Here is a 17,556-nt window from a genome sequence, read left to right as displayed (position 1 = left end):
TTTACCAATACCTCTGTATACCCACAGTCCTCCATCTAAATAACATTTAAAATTTTTAATGATTTCTATGTAACATAATAAATTGACATACACATCCATACCTAGTATATATATCATATTGAGATGTGTGTTTGCGTGCCTCTGGTCAACTCAGATAAGTACTCTCAACACCTGGCTGAACTTTTAATTTATAAGCAAAGAAAAACATTAATGGAGAAGTACAAAGGCAAACATAACACACAGTTTTTGTGGTCTCTAATTACATATAAGGATGAAAAGACTAAAACCTAAGGGACTTTTGACAAATTGTTTTTGGAAATGCTGGATATAAATGGTTTCAAAGATACATAGCTCCAGTCAGTCCATTTCAATATCCAATTCAAAAAGTATTTGGGCTATTAGGCAGTTTCTGAAGAAGCATGGCAGTATGGTTTTAAAAGGGTTCTGCCCTCAGTAACAGTGCTAAGTGGAATGGCTCTCTAGATACCAAATTAAATTAAGTTCTATAACAGTCTTATACTAGAATCAAAAGGACCTGGTGACAGGCAAATATTTAATGATGTAATTCTGATCTTCGCTCTTATATAGTTTATCATGTATGTGAGAGTGTATGTATTCACATACATATTATAGTATACAAGAAAAATAAACTGGGCCCTAAGTATAAATAGTTCCTTTTAAAGTAAGCAATAAATTTATGAAGTTACTGAAATTTTTTTTATTTTAAAAACAATCCAAGCCGGCGCCGCGGCTCACTAGGCTAATCCTCCGCCTTGCGGCGCCGGCACACCGGGTTCTAGTCCCGGTTGCCCCTCTTCCAGGCCAGCTCTCTTCTGTGGCCAGGGAGTGCAGTGGAGGATGGCCCAAGTGCTTGGGCCCTGCACCCCATGGGAGACCAGGAGAAGCACCTGGCTCCTGCCATCGGATCAGCGCGGTGTGCTGGCCACAGCGCGCTGGCTGCGGTGGCCATTGGAGGGTGAACCAACGGCAAAGGAAGATCTTTCTCTCTGTCTCTCTCTCACTGTCCACTCTGTCAAAAAAAAAAAAAAAAAAAAAAACATTTTTCTGAGAGAATAAAGCACTAAAAAAGAGGGGGTGGGTACTGAAAGACAAAGATGGGAAATCATGGACTAAACACTTGAAATCTGGCTAACAGATTCAAAATCCAGGGAAGATAAAAAAAAAAAAAAAGCAGGTACTAAGTTTAGGAGGTCACAATTCAGTAAAAAGAAATTTCTCCAACAAACTATGGTCTTGAATACCCTGCCAATAGACTCAAGGATCTGAGAGAACAGAAGCAGCAGAGAGAACTTATTTTCACTTACCTTTACGTCAGCAGTTTTGACATTGTGCTGAAAAAAATCTTTAACAATAGTAACATCTAGAATGACAAACTACAGGAGGCTTATTGTATAACATTTCTAGAAATTAATGTACCTCAATTATTTGCAAATGTCTAAATGTTTCTTCTTTTGGAAATTAGTTTTATTTAGCAACTGCTCAATTTTTATTGTTCATTTGATGAGACATGAGTAGCAGCTTTCAATTTGTTTCATTCACTACCACTGTTTCAAAATAGTTAGTCTCTAGTAATTGTGAACCTCAGATTGCTATCAAAAACCTAGATACCAATCATCTATTTTATTAAAAAAAAATGCCTACTGAAAATTCTCCCTCTTGTCATTGAACATCCTAAATCATTCTACGCCTCTGGAGAGAGTGTAAGGATTCACTGAAGCACTGGTATCAAATCAGTGAGAACCTACTTTAAAAGCAAATTAACTATAAAAGAAATTCTATACCATATATACCTTGTAGCAAATACTTTATATTTGAGAATCTTTACAGCTTACATGTCCATTCCATTATTACAAGTGATGAAACACAAAAATTGCAAGTAGCATGCAAATATAAATACAGTCTTCCCACTTCACTAACCAAATTCCTACTTTCCAGTGTTACTTTGCAATTTATGCAGGAAACTGCCTGCAAAGCTGAAATTGATTAGAAAATTCTTTATAGTTTAAAATATCTTTCTCATTTTAGGAGAAACCAAATAGCCAACCATAAAAATTAAAAATAAAATGAATTGTCACAGTCCATTATAGTTATTGTTACTAGATCCACTTCATTTGCAGGTGTCCAAAATATAAAACGAATAATTCTTTATCTTCAAATTCATCTGTTCTTAAAATGCTACTTAAAACTCTGGTTGTTTTCCTGTAATACAGAAGAGTTGATTTATAAATTAGATTGGCTGAATATAGTTTTACTGGTTTATCAAAAGAAAAACTGAACTTACTCTTTGCAGATATAAATGCATGTTATCATAGAGACTATTAAAATAACTACAATTGTCAAATAACATTCTGTGTTTCAAAAAAAAGGTACTTCATTTTTAATAAATTGTATTCCAAACCTGTTGCTTTGTTTCTGTGATACCTCATTTTTAAAAATGTTAAGGCATAAATCAAAATTCTAATGTATTCTGATATGTTTGTTCAAGAAGGTGTATGTCAAACATTTAAACAATAAAATATTGTGAAAGATGGAACGACTTTTTTAAATTTTTAATTACTACTTGACAGGCAAAGAGGCAGAAAACTCCCATCTGCTGGTTCACTCCCCAAATATGAATATTAGCAAGTACTGGGCAGGGCTATAGGAATCAGGAAGTCAATTCAGGTCTTCAATGAGGGTAGCAGGAACCCAATTACTTGGACCATCAGCTCTACCTTCCAGGGTCTGCATTAGCAGGAAGCTGGTGTCAGAAGTCCAAGCCAGGTATTAAACTTGGGTGTTATGATAGGGGGTGCAGAGTGTTAACTGGCCTCTTTACCACCAGGCCTAATGCCACCCCTAAAGATGGAAAATCTCCAAAGGAAAAAAGGAATATATTTTATATAGCACTGAAATTTATAGTTCTTCTCACAAAGGACTACAAAAATCCACGATATCTTGGAACAGGTAGGAAAATCCAAACATCAAGTATATTTTTCCTCATTAAATATTGTGAGATATTATGAAAAAAAATTTAAAAATTTTTAAAAATGTCTAAGTTAAGGGATTTAGGAAATATTAATATAAAGTATAAACTTTTTTAAAAATTCTAATTGAGAAAAGATACTAATGGATCCTCATGGATCCCTTGTAAACTGGAGACAATCGTATGTACCTCATATTTGATCCATTCTCAACCTATCTGTATTCTAGCATCTCAGCAATACTAATTGCCTTTACCTATACAAAACAGTGTTGATGAAAACTAATTCAAACTCCAGTCAAATGTAAGTAGAACTGTGAAAGGACAGAAATCATTACTGCATGCATAATGAGATAAAAACCCAAAACAGAACACATGCATTTTGCCAAAAAAGAGAGGACTATCCACTTAAACTTATTAATAGAATGATTGAATATCCATGTAGGAAAAAATGTAGTTTGGCTCCTAACTCATAGAGTAAAATTAACTCCAGATAGACTATAGAAGTTAATTAAAAACAAGAGAATCTTCAGAATGATACAATATTTTCATGACCCTTTAACCAAAAAATATTTCATAAACAAAATGCAATTATTCTATTAGAGTGCTAATTATAATTTGGTATGTTGTATTAATACATTATACTTGTACATTATACTCATCTTTCCAACTCATTTGTTTTCTGAATTATATTTCAAAATAAGAATGGTTCAAAGTCTAGAAGTATAATCAAAAATGTTAAAAATTAGAGAATGCATTATTACAGTACAAAATTACAAAACTACTTACTGGTTTTTTAAGTACAATGGGATGATCAGGCAGAAAGTCTGGTTTTTTTCTGCAGATGGAAACACTTGAGAGCTTCAACAGGAAATCTCTGCTGTATTTAATTCTCTCTGTAGATATTAAACATTAAATGTAATGCTACACAACAAAATTCTGAATCATTTTTTGACTCATTTCTCTCCAGATGTCTCTTAACTACTTATGATTACATAAATTGACTAGTGTCTATGCAAAAGGTGGCAGAAGCTTTGAAAATTATATACTGCTTCCAATTTTCCTTTTACATGAAGAGGAAGCCAAGTAAATAAGGAACAATGGAAGAGTTTATTGATATGTCTGGTTATGCAGATCTTGTAAAACGATCTAATATTATGAAGCATAATAGCAGTAACACCTATTGGGAAATTCAAATCCTGTCAAAATCAAACCTTGGGGCTGGCACCGTGGCGCAGTAGGTTAATCCTCCACCTGCAGTGCCGTCATCCCATATGGGTGCCAGTTCTTGTCCCAGCTGCTCCACTTCCAATCCAGCTCTCTGCTGTGGCCTGGGATAGCAGAAGATGCCCCAAGTCCTTGGGCCCCTGCACCCACATGGGAGACTTGGAAGAAACACCTGGCTCCTAGCTTCGAATCGGCACAGCTCCAGCCATTGAGGCCATTTGGGGAGTGAACCAATGATCGGAAGACCTTTCTCTCTGTCTCTCTCTCTCATTGTCTAGCTCTCAAATAAATAAATCTTTTAAAAAAATGGAACCTTGATAAGCTTTCCTAATCTCAATCAATACTAAAAATTTAATAAATCAAAAACCAGGACTACATTAGGTACTGCTGAACAAGAGAGAAGAAGGAGAACAATGATTCAAGTACAGCACAGGCTGAGTGTTCTGTATCTGGAATGCCTGGGAACAGATGAAGTTCAGTTTTATGAATTTGTGAGTATTAGATAGACTTTACCAGCTGAGCACCCCTAACCTGAAAAACTTGAAATCTAAAACATTCCAAGATCCAGATCTTTATGGGTATCATATCAGCACTCAAAAGTTTTGGATTTCACAGCATTCAGATTACGGACTTACAGCTTAGAGATGCTGTCTGTAGCTCTACAGATTTCTTATCAGAAATGATCATCAGAGGGGCCAGTACTGTTGTATAGATGCCACTGCCATTCCATATGGGTGACAGTTTGTGTCTGGCTGCTCTACTTCCCATCCAGCTCCCTGCTAATGGCCTGGGAAAAGCATCAAAAGATGACCCAAGTGTTTGGGTTCCTGCACCCAGCTGAGAGACTCGGATTAAGCTCCTGGCTTAGGCATGGCCCAGCTCTGGCTGTTGTGGCTATCTGGGGTGTAAACCAGCAGATGGAGGATATCTCTGTCTCTCTCTCCCTCTGTCCCTGCAACTCTGGCTTTCAAATAAACAAATCTTTATTTAAAAAAGAAAAATAAATGATCGCCTGAATCTATCACTAAGATAGACCATATATTGGTCCAGAAGACAACTGGAACAATATTTTTATAGTGCTAAAAGAAATAAGTGGTAACCCAGAATTCTACATCCAGTTGAGGAGGGCAAGAGATCTTGGGGAATGCATGTGAATTAAAGATAGTTTCAGATGAAGGATAACAATTGATCACCAATAAACCTAATCTATAAGAAATGCGGAAGAAAAGTTCTGGCTAAAGGGAAATGAGCTAGACAGGAACATTAAAAGATATAATAAATAGCTGAGTAGGTATAACAGATGCCTCTTTTTTCCTCTAAGTTTCATAAAAATATGTAATAGTTGAAAGAAAAGGTTCTAACAGTTATCTAGTGTAGTTTCCATGCTATGGGGGCATATTTAACAACTATAGCAAAGAATCACTGCAGTAGAGTAAAGGGAAGGAACCGCATGTAAGGTTCATCGTCACTATTATATTTGAAGTAGTACAATATTAATCTCAAGTAGAGAGATTAGATATGTCATTACAATCACTAGAACATAATCCATACAGGTTAGATATTATGACAAAGAACAACCACTCTAAAATACACACTAAAAAATTTCAATAGACAAAATATTAAAAAAAAAAATCCACAAGGTGGCAGGGAAGGAGAAAAGAAAAAGCAAACAAGCAAACAAAAATTATAAAAGACAAATAGAAAACAAATAGTAAAGTAATAAGCTTAAATTCAACCATCTCAACAATCATATAAATGTTAATAATCTAAACCAGGGTCTATAAAAGGCCAGCAAGCAAATATTTGAGTTTGGGGGCTATATGATCTGTCACAACTACCCAATTTTATCTTGAAGACACAAAAGCAGCCCAGATAATACATAAAATAAAACATGTAGCTGTGTTTCAATAAGCTTTACTTACAAAAATAAACATTTGGAGATGAGTGTTTGACCCAGTGGTTAAGATGCTGCTTGGGACACAAGCATCCCCTATCAGAGTTCCTGGGTTTGTGTGCCAGCTCCACTTGTGACTCCAGCCTCCTTCCTAATGCACACTGGGGGAGGAATCAGTAATCCCTCAACTAGTTAGATGTGTGCCATTCACATAGGAGACCTGGATCCAGTTCCAGATTCCTCACTTCAACCAGGCTCCTGCTCCAGCAGTTGTGGGGATTTGGGGAGTCAATCAGTGGATGGAAGATGTTTTTCTCTCTCTCTCCCCTTCTGCTTTCTTTCAAATAAATAAAAATTTAAAAATAGGTATTTAGCCTGCAGGTCATAATTTTCTGACCCCTAGGTTAAACAAACACATTAAAGGCTACAAAACTTGACAAGGTAGATTAAAAAGAAAAAAAAAAGACACTATTATATTCTATCTGCAAAAGACATAGGTTTTTTTTTTGTTTGTTTTTTGTTTTTTTGGGTTTTTTTTTTTGGTTTTTGTTTTTTTTTTTTTTTTTTTTTTTTTGACAGATGGAATTAGATAGTGAAAGAGAGAGCGAGAGAAAGGTCTTCCTTCCGTTGGTTCACTCCCCATATGGCCTCAACGGCCGGTGCTGCGCCAATCCAAAGCCAGGAGCCAGGTGCTTCTTCCTGGCCTCCCATGTGGGTGCAGGGACCCAAGGACTTGGGCCATGCTCCACTGTCCTCCCAGGCCACAGCAGAAAGCTTGACTGGAAGGGACTAGAACCCGGCACCCATATGGGATGCCGGCACCACAGGCGGAGGATTAACCAAGTGAGCCACGGCTCTGGCCCCAAAGACACAGTTTTTAAAAAAATTTATTTGAGATGCAGAGTTACAGACAGAGAACGGGATAAAGAAAGGTCTTCCATCCACTGCTTCACTCTCCAAAGAGCCACAATGGCCAGAGCTGGGCCGACCTGAACCCACAAGCTTCTTCCAGGTCTCCTACATAAGTGCAGGGTCTAAGCACATCCGCCATCTTCCATTATTTTCCCAGGCCATTAGCAGAGAGCTGGATCAGAAGTGGGGCAACTCGTACTTGAACCTGTGCCCATATGGGATGCCTTCGCTGCACGCAGAGGTTTAACATAATTTGCCACAGCAGCAGCCCAAGACACACATATTAAAGACATGTTTAGGTTGAAAGCAAATGGAGAGGCAGGATTGTGTCATGGTGGATTAAGCCACTGCTTGTGCCACCCACATTCTATATCAGAGCGACAGTTCAAGCCCCAGCTATTCCATTTCCAATCCAGCTGCTTGCTCATGTGCCAGGCAAGCCGTGGATGATAGCTTAAATACTTGAATTCCTGCCACCCATGTGGGAGACCCAGATCCAGGCTCCTAGCTTTAGTCTGGCCCAGCCCTGGCTGCTGCAGCCATATGGGAAATGAACTAATTGATAGAAATCCTCACTCTCTCTCCCTCTCTCCTCCTCTTCTCTCCTCCTCTCCCCTCCCCCTTTTCCCTCCCCCTCTCCCCCTCTCTCAATTGCTGGGGAAACTGAACTTTTACTGAGGACTATACAGATCCTTTGTGTGGTCCTTAGGACAGAGCAGATGAGTATTACACCCACCGAGGCTAGCACTCAGGCACTGGACTCCTTTGAGGAGAGGAGCTCAGCTGAGCAGAATAAATTTCCCTTCTGATTAAAAAAGAGAGAGAGAGAGAGAGATTTACCATGCCAAATCTGGTGTGTCACCGTAGGTATGCCTTTAACCCTAGAAAATTGAACAAAGCTCTCAGGTCACACCCATTACAAGCCTCTAGATAGTCACTGAAAGCAGACATTCCACTTATCTATAGAGCCATAGTTCACAGTACAAAGATAAAAGCTGCCACAACAAAAAACAACAACAACAACAAAAACCCGAAGAAACCAGTGAGCATCTCCACAAATGCCAAACAACAAATGCACCAATTCAAGAAACAAGAAAAAGGAAGACAATATGATGCCCCTAAAAGAACACAACAATTCAGTACTAGATTGTGAATAAGATGAGATGGCAGAAATGCAAGAAATGCAATTCAAAAAATTGATCATAAGATTACACAGAAGTAATCAGAAGTATGTACACGAACTACTGAAATCCGTGCATGACGTAAAAGAAGATCTTAAAGAGAAATCAAAATTCAACGAAGAATCCAACAGAAAAAAATAAAAAATGAAGTGCCGAGCCTTAACAACATACTCGGTGAAGCAGAAGAAAGAATATCAGACTTAGAAGACAAAGCAGAGGAAAGTATACAGTCAAACCAAAGACAAGAAGAGGAAATTAGGCCGGCACCATGGCTCAACAGGCTAATCCTCCGCCTTGCGGCGCCGGCACACGGGGTTCTAGTCCCGGTCGGGGCACCGGTCCTGTCCCGGTTGCCCCTCTTCCAGGCCAGCTCTCTGCTGTGGCCCGGGAGTGCAGTGGAGGATGGCCCAAGTCCTTGGGCCCTGCACCCCATGGGAGACCAGGAGAAGCACCTGGCTCCTGCCAACGGATCAGCGTGGTGCGCCGGCCGCAGCGCGCTACTGCGGCGGCCATTGGAGGGTGAACCAACGGCAAAAGGAAGACCTTTCTCTCTGTCTCTCTCTCACTGTCCACTTTGCCTGTCAAAAATAAAAAAATAAAAAATAAAAATAAAAATAAAAAAAAGAAGAGGAAATTAGAAAATTAAAAAACACTTGGGAATCTATAGGATACTATATAAAGAGACACAATATACAGGTTCTAGGAGTTCCTGAAGGCATGGAAAGAGAGAAAGGATTAGAAGGCCTTTTTTAGTGAAACAATAACCAAAAACTTACCTAATTTGGAGAAAGAAAGGGACATCCAAGTACAGGAGGAAAAGAACTCCTAATAGATATGGCAAGAGAAGATCCTCACCATGACACAATGTAATCAAACTCACCACAGTAAAACATTAAGAGAAGATTCTAAAATATGCACAAGAGAAATGCCAGATTAACTTCAGAGGAACTCTAATTAGACTCACAGCAAACTTTACATTAAAAATCCCACAGGCGGAAAAGGTGGCAAGATGGCGGAATAGGAAGTGAGCACATTGATAGTTCGGAAACACACAGGTTAATAACAGTGGAGATACTGCAGGGTCAAGGAAGAGTAGGGGAAGAAACAGCAGAGGAAACTCTTCTGGAACTAGTGATTCACAGTGGACCTGCGTGGAGAGCGTGGGAGCCCAGCTTCGGGACACCAGCAGCAGAATCAACGCACCAGCGCTGGAACGCAAGGTGAGCAGAACCTCAATAGCCCGAGACACCAGCGGGCAAGCAGAAAGAGGAGACTAGAGGGAATGAGGCTTGAAACCCCGTGGGGAAAAGTTCACCAGGCTAACTAGAAGAGATAGAGGAAAAAAAAAAAGTGACCGATACGGACACGAGTTTCTCTCTCTCCGCTCACCCCTCAAAAGTTAACAAGACAAAGAGCAGTCGCCATTCTGGACATACGTCATAAGCAGGGCGACCTCAGGTCTGCACCGGCCCTGAGCCTAGCAGAAAAACCTGACTCTGGGGGGAGGGGTGAAATAACAGGAGATTAGCATCTAACTTGGCAACCCAGTGGGAGACTGCAGGAGAATTGGAGCCCACACTGAGGGCAGCAGAGATTCCCTGTGTGGTTCTTGGGAAAGAGCTTCTGATCTCTGGCTCCTGTGGGTATATCATTTGCCTGCTAACTACCTCCAATTATGTTCAGCTGTGCGGAATTACTTCCCTTTTGAATCAAAAAAAAAAAAAAAAGAAAGAAAGAAAGAGAGATTTACCACGCCTAACCTGGGAGTGTCATCTTTGACACACCCTCAACCCTGAGGAACCAAAAACAGCTCTCAGGCCACACTCATTTCAAGCCTCTAAGGCTCCACTGAAAGCAGACAGTCCACTTAATATAGAGCCATAGTGTAACAAGAAAAAACAACACAGTGAAGAAACCAAATATCTCCAACATGCCAAACAACAAACGCAAAAACCGAGGAAACAAGAACAAGGAAGACACTATGACGCTCCCAAATGAAAAAGACACCCCAATTCAAGATTATGAAGATGATGAGATAGAAGAAATGCAAGAAGCGGATCTCAAAAAATTGATAAGAACATTAAGAAGTTCTCAAAAACAAATTCTTGAACTACAGAAATCCTTAATGGACAAGATAGAAAATCTCTCTCGTGAAAATGAAATATTAAGGAGGAATCAAAATGAAATGAAACAACTAGTAGAACAAGAAACTGTTATAGTGACAAGAAATCATAATGAAATGAAGAATTCAATAGATCAAATGACAAACACATTAGAGAGCCTTAAAAACAGAATGGGTGAAGCAGAAGAGAGAATATCAGACTTAGAAGACAGAGAACAGGAAAGGAAACAGGCAAACCAAAGAAAAGAAGAGGAAATTAGAAATCTAAAAAATATTGTCGGGAATCTACAGAATACTATTAAAAAACCTAACATCCGGATTCTAGGAGTTCCTGAAGGCATGGAGAAGGAGAAAGGATTAGAAGGCATTTTCAGTGAGATACTAGCAGAAAATTTCCCAGGTTTGGAGAAGGACAGAGGCATCTTAGTACAGGAAGCTTATAGAACCCCTAATAAACATGACCAAAAGAGATCCTCACCACGACATGTTGTAATCAAACTCACCACAGTGAAACATAAAGAAAAGATTCTAAAAGGTGCAAGAGAGAAATGTCAGATTACTCTCAGAGGATCTCCAATTAGACTCACAGCAGACTTCTCATCAGAAACCCTACAAGCTAGAAGGGAATGGTGAGACATAGCCCAGGTACTAAGAGAGAAAAACTGCCATCCCAGAATATTATATCCTGCAAAGCTCTCATTTGTGAATGAAGGTGAAATTAAGACTTTTCATAGCAAACAGAAACTGAAAGAACTTGTCGCCACTCGTCCTGCCCTGCAAAAGATGCTTAAAGATGTGTTACACACAGAAACACAGAAACATGGTCACCAATATGAAAGAAGGTAAAGGAAGGAAACCTGACAGCAAAAGATCACAGGAAGCTCAATTTCTCTTTGACATAGAATTAAACTCTGATGCTCTGTTAAAGCAATGTGTTAAAGTAATCTATTATGTTCTCTTGATGTCTGTTAAATTCTAATTGTTCAAAAACAGCTGAATTTTTATTAAGAGCTATGGGTTATTTAAATATGTGCTTATTTTCAAAGATTTGAATAATCACCTTGTAACAATGATCAAATTTGGTCTATGTTATGTCATGATTTTAAGGAATCTTATTTCAACCAGATATTTTGGATTTTGAGCCTTCTTGGCATTCTTGACAGGCATTCAAAAAATCAAAGATCCAAACAATCTGGACTCTAAAATTTCCAGTAAATCTTGGACTTTGGTTTTTCCAGTTTGGGCCCAACTGAAAAAATCGAAGGACCTATGTCTCTCATCTTATAGAGACACCAAATAATCAGGCTATTTGGATTATATTAGAAGTACTGTCAAGATGTGACATGGTACCAAATTTTAAGTTTCTATAATGGAAAATGCTATTAATACAAATGATTGAGAATTAAAAAGTCTAATGATCTTGTGTTACTAGACATGATAGTTATCTTAATGAGAAAGCCCCAGAGGCCTAAAGGGTTAAATACTTGTAAAATCCTACAGGTGCTTTCAAAAATACTGTGAAGTAAGCAGGTGCCTCTTGTTGGTTGATGAGTTTATAATTTTAAACATGGCGACTTAAAGTCTTTTGTCATCCACAGTTATATATGATTTGCTGCTCATAAAACTAAAGCGTTGTTGGTTCTCTGTGTAGCTGTCCTCCTATAGGTTCCTATGGACTTTTTCCAGCCACTTCTATTGTAGTCAGTACTTTGGGATGGCTCTGTAAACAGATGAAGCCAATAATGTATTGACAGTACCAACTGAGAGAAAGTATGGTTAACTGAGGTTACTAAAAACAAAAAGCAATTCAAATCAATTGACAATCTACAAAAAGAGTTAAAGATTTTAAAAGCTATTATTAAAATTGCTATATTGGACTATTATGCTATGTTATATGTGTGTATATATTGTATGTCCACATGAGAAAATTTTATTAAGAGTTTTATTTTAAATGGCTTATGGATAAGATTGTCCATAAATTTAAGCTGCTAAATTTAATCAAAGATACATTTTAATTTGTGTGACCTGAATCTCTGTATCATATGTTTTAAACTTGTTAGTAGAAAGAAACTAAAATCATTTTATATGGTTGTGCTTAAGTTTACTGGTTAAACAAACTACACCATGTTAGATATTTAAGAGGTGTTTCCAAATACATGACTCTTAAAATTTATAGAAGGCATTGGACCTCCTGGTAAATGTTTTCTTAAGTTGTTATCTAATGGTTGAAACGGTTTGCTAAGTATTCATGTGATATTGCTATTGTCAGCAAGCGATCTAGGACTTGCTCCCTCATTTCTCTATTCTAAGCCCAACTTGTTCTTTCATTTCTCTATTCCCAAGGTAGGAAACTAATTCTATTATGAAGGAATCTGTAGGACACACAATTTAATCTTTAGACCTTATAAAAGGTCTAAAAAAACAATTTTCTGTAATAGCATAGCCAAAATAAGAACTTAAATAATAATCTCATAGCTAGATTTACTTCGCCATCAGTGAAGTATACAGTAAGTAGAAAAAAAAAACCTCCCTTTCAGACCAAAGGGAAAGAAAGTTTTAAAGTGAGAATATAATTTTCCTCATGGGCATTGTCTACCTTAGAAAAACTACTACAGAACATGCCTGTGACTCTAGACTTGTAGTTCAAGCCACCGAAGATTAGAGATGGGACACGGGCACTCCCTTGACTTGCATCCTCTGGTCTGCTTTAACACAAACCAGGAGGAAAAGAAAGCTCGGCATCAGAAGCAATGGGTGGCAGGCCTATTCATGGCTGATCTGTACAGTGATCTGCCCTCAAGGAGACCCAACAGGCCAGTCCACTGCAGTGGCTTTCAATGTGGTAAGCCTGGGCTTCAGCAGAAATGAGCTTGTGAAGAGCCCTGGCAGCTCTGCCAAGAGTTGGATCACTGGAAATGGACCTGCCCTGGAGTCGAAGGATGCCCAGGTCAGAGCCACAGATCTTATTGGCTCTAAGCTGAAAAGCCCTTCACTCAGCCCAACTTCCAAAGTGACCACTGCAGCTGAGGGGACAGCCAAGTAGGGTCAGCAACATTAAAGGCAGAACTGTAAATTTCCTGTTAGAGATGCCCCCTGCCTTTACCTGGCCAGCTCTCCTCCCAGGCCAGCCAAGTAATGAGTGCCTTCCCCTAGGAGGTTCACACCTCCCTTAGGATATACCCCCTGTGAAGAGATAGATAGGTCTGGGCCTCTTAACTTACAAGGCCTAAAGCCCAACAGATTATTATCAAGCCCCTTCTATCAGGTTCTACTTGCCTCTCAATCAGAAAACTTAATTGTAGCTTAGACAGCACCTTTCTTAGCTCCTCTAATAATGACTCTGTCCTTTGTTGTAGACCCTGTCTAGTGCACTTGGGCCTCATTTCTTTGTAATCATAACCTCTACTCTACCACCAATGGCTCTACTCCCAACCTGTGTGTACTGATAGTCCTCTTCCCCACTTAATGCTGTATAATTGTTCAGACCTGGTTAATGCCTCTCTTAGGATCATTGGTTACTATCCTCACCCTGTCTTTTATGACCTTGTCTAAATATGATCAGAGTCAGCAAACTTGGAAGGCTTCCATAGCCTTGGCAACTCATGACGACAGCCTAGGGTGGTTACTGGCACCATAAACTAGAGTGTCAATTTGTTGGGTTAACAACAGGAGTCACTGTGCACTTGCTCCTCATGTGGGATCTCTGTCCATAATGTGCTGTACATTTTGATTTAATGCTATAACTAGTTCTCAAACAGTATGTTTCACTTTGTGTTTCTATGTGGGTGCAAACTGTTGAAATCTTTATACTAAATTGATCTTCTGTATATAAAGAGAATTGCAAATGAATCTTGATGTGAATGGAAGGGGAGAGGGGAGGGTTGTGGGTGGGAGGGAAATTATGGGAGGGGGAAGCCATTGTAATCCATAAACTGTACACTGGAAATTTATATTCATTAAATAAAAGTTAAAAAAAAAAATCCCACAGGCTAGGAGAGAATGTTGAGGCATATAGTTCAAGTCTTGAGAGAAAAAAAATGTGACCCCAGAATATTATACCCTGCAAAGCTCTCATTTATGAATAAAGGTGAAATGAAGACCTTCCATAACAAAAATTGAAAGAATTTGTCACCACCTGTCCATCCCTACAGAAGTAGCATACAGCAACACAGAAACATGGTTATCAGTATGAAAGAAGGTAAAGAAAGAATATATCTTGTAAAAATTCAAAGAAAATTCAAAGAAAAATAGGAATGTTTTTGGAAGAAAGGCAGGGCAAAGTTGTTACTTATCAAGAGTCACCTTGAATGTAAATGGCCTCAACTTCCCAGTTAAATGAGACAGACTGGCTAAATGGATTAAAAAACAAAATCCATCTATTTGCTGCTGACAAGAAATACAACAACAACCAACAAAGGTGCACACAAACTGAAAAGTATAAAGATGGAACATGCCAACAGAAACCAAAAAGGAGCTGGTGTAGCCATCGTAATATCAGACAAAATAGACTTAAAAACTGTTAAAAGATGGAAGATGGGCACTATATAATGATTAAGGGAGCAATTCAACAGGAAAATATAACTATTATAAATGTATATGCACCCAATACAGGGCACCTGGCTATTTAAAATAAATGTTAAGGGATTTAAAGAGAGACTTAGACCCCAATACAGTAGTAATGGGGATATTCCACTTTCAGCAATGGACAGATCAACCAGACAGAAAATCAACAAGGAAACAGCAGATTAAATTGACACTACAGACCTAATAGACCTAACAAATATCTACAGAACTTTTCATCCTACAGTTGCAGAATACACATTCTTCTCAGCAGTGCATGGAACTTTCTTAGGATTGACCTATACATACTAGGCCATAAAGCAAGTATCAGCAAATAAAAAAAAAAAATCAAAATCATACCATGCATCTTCTTGGACCACAATGGAATGAAGCTAGAAATCAGCAACTTAGGAATCTCTAGAGTATATGCACGCAAATACATGGAGACTGAACAACATGTTCCTCAATGAACACTGGGTCATAGAAGAAATCAAAAGGGGAGAAATCAAAAAACTTCTGGAAATAAATGACAACACAACATATCAAAACTTATGGGATACAGCAAAAGCAATGTTAAGAGGAAAGTTTATAGCAATAGGTGCCTACATCAAGAAATTGTAAAAGCACCAAATAAATGAGTTATCAATGCATCTCAAGGATCTAGGAAACAACAGCAAACCAAACCCAAAACTAATAGAAGAAAATAATTAGAGAAGAAATCAACAAAATTGAATTAAAAAAGAAACAAAACAAACAGCTGGTTTTCTGAAAAAATAAAATTGACACACCACTGGACCAATTAACCAAAAAAAAGGAGAGAAAAGACCAAAATCAATAGAGATGAAAAAGGAAATGACAGACACCACAGAAATAAAAATCATCAGAAATTAATATAAAGAGCTGTCTGCCAACAACTTGTAAAACCTAGAAGATATGGACAGATGCCCGGACACATACAACCTACCTAAATTGAGCCATTAAGACACAGAAAACCTAAACAGACCCATAACCAAGACAAAATTGAATCAGTAATAAAGGCCCTCCAAACAAAGAAAAGCCAGGACAAGATGGCTTCACTGCTGAATTCTACCAGACATTTAAAGAACTATCTCCCAGGCCGGCGCTGTGGCTTAACAGGCTAATCCTCTGCCTTGCGGCGCCAGCACACTGGGTTCTAGTCCCACTTGGGGCGCCGGATTCTATCCCGGCTGCCCCTCTTCCAGGCCAGCTCTCTGCTATGGCCCGGGAAGGCAGTGGAGGATGGCCCAAGTCCTTGGGCCCTGCACCTGCATGGGAGACCAGGAGAAGCGCCTGGCTCCGGATCAGCACGATGCGCCGGCCGCAGTGGCCATTGGAGGGTGAACCAACGGCAAAGGAAGACCTTTCTCTCTGTCTCTCTCTCTCTCACTATCCACCCTGCCTGTCAAAAAAAAAAAAAAAAAAAAACAACTATCTCCCATTCTTCTCAAGTTATTCCAAATAACTCAAAGAGTAGGAATCCTCCCAAATTTTTCTATGAAGCCAGCATCTCCTTAATTCCTACACCTGAAAAAGATGCAACAGAGAATTACAGACCAATTTCCCTGAAAACATAGAAGCAAAAATCCTCAACAAAATTCTAGCCAATTGAATCCAACAACACATCAGAAAGATCATTCACCCAGATCAAGTGGGATTTATCCCTGGTATGCAGGGATAGTTCAACATTCACAAATCAATCCATCTGATATATCACATTAAAAAACTGCTGAACAAAAACCATATGGTTATCTCAATAGATGCAGAGAAAGCATTTGATAAAATACATCTTATTATGATGAAAACTCTAAGCAAATTGGGTATAGAAAGAACATTCTTCAAACACAATCAAGGCAATTTATGAAAAACCTATAGCCATATTCCTATTGAGTGGGGAAATGTTGGAAGCATTCCCACTGGGATCCAGTACCAGACAGGGATGCCCACTCTCACCATTACTATTCAATATAGTCCTGGAAGTTTTAGACAGAGCCATCAGGCAAGAAAAAGAAATCAAAAGGATACATATTGAGAAGGAAGAAGTCAAACTATCTCTATTTGCAGACGAAATGATTCTATATATAGGGGATCCAAAAACTGCACTAAGAGACTATTGGAACTCAAATAAGAGTTTGGTGAAATAGTAGGATATAAAGTCAATACATAAAAATCAACAGTCTTTGTATACACAGACAATGCCATGTCGAGAAAGAACTTTTTTATAGAAAACTTTAATAAATATAAATTTTGAAAGTACATTTGGATTATAGTGGTTCTTTCACACATAACCACCTTCCCACCTGCAAAACATCCCATCTCCTACTCCCTCTCCCATCCCATTCTTCATTAAGATTCATTTTTAATTATCTTTATATACAGATCAACTCTATGCTAAGTAAAGATTTCAACCGTTTGCACCCACACAGACACATAAAGTATAAAGTACTGTTGGAAGACTAGTTTTACCATTAATTCTCATAGTACAACACATTAAGGACAGAGGTCCTACATGAGGAGTAACTAAGTGCACAGTGACTCCTGTTGTTGATTTAACAACTGACACTCTTATTTATGATGTCAATAATCACCCGAGGCTCTTGTCATGAGCAGCCAAGGCTATGGAGGAAGCCTCTTGAGTTTGCCAATTCTGATCTTATTT

The 17,556-nt window shown here is 38.6% G+C and overlaps 1 protein-coding gene across 1 annotated transcript in view; it reads right to left on the bottom strand.

Moving 5' to 3' along the window:
- Positions 1 to 1,784: 1,784 nt before the first annotated feature.
- Positions 1,785 to 17,556, bottom strand: part of C4H8orf88 (chromosome 4 C8orf88 homolog) — a 38,458-nt gene continuing 22,686 nt past the window's right edge. The window contains exons 5-6 of the mRNA XM_062189508.1: positions 3,773 to 3,879; positions 1,785 to 2,220 (exon numbers count right to left, since the gene is read on the bottom strand). Of these exons, the coding sequence (XP_062045492.1) occupies positions 2,197 to 2,220; positions 3,773 to 3,879 (131 nt within the window). The 3' untranslated portion in view covers positions 1,785 to 2,196. The remainder of the gene's footprint in view (positions 2,221 to 3,772; positions 3,880 to 17,556) is intronic.

The sequence above is a fragment of the Lepus europaeus genome, chromosome 4 (assembly GCF_033115175.1).
Source record: "Lepus europaeus isolate LE1 chromosome 4, mLepTim1.pri, whole genome shotgun sequence".
Taxonomy (NCBI): Eukaryota; Metazoa; Chordata; class Mammalia; order Lagomorpha; family Leporidae; genus Lepus; species Lepus europaeus.
The sequence above is the reverse complement of the archived record's forward strand: the minus strand, read 5'-3'. Positions and strand labels throughout refer to the sequence as shown.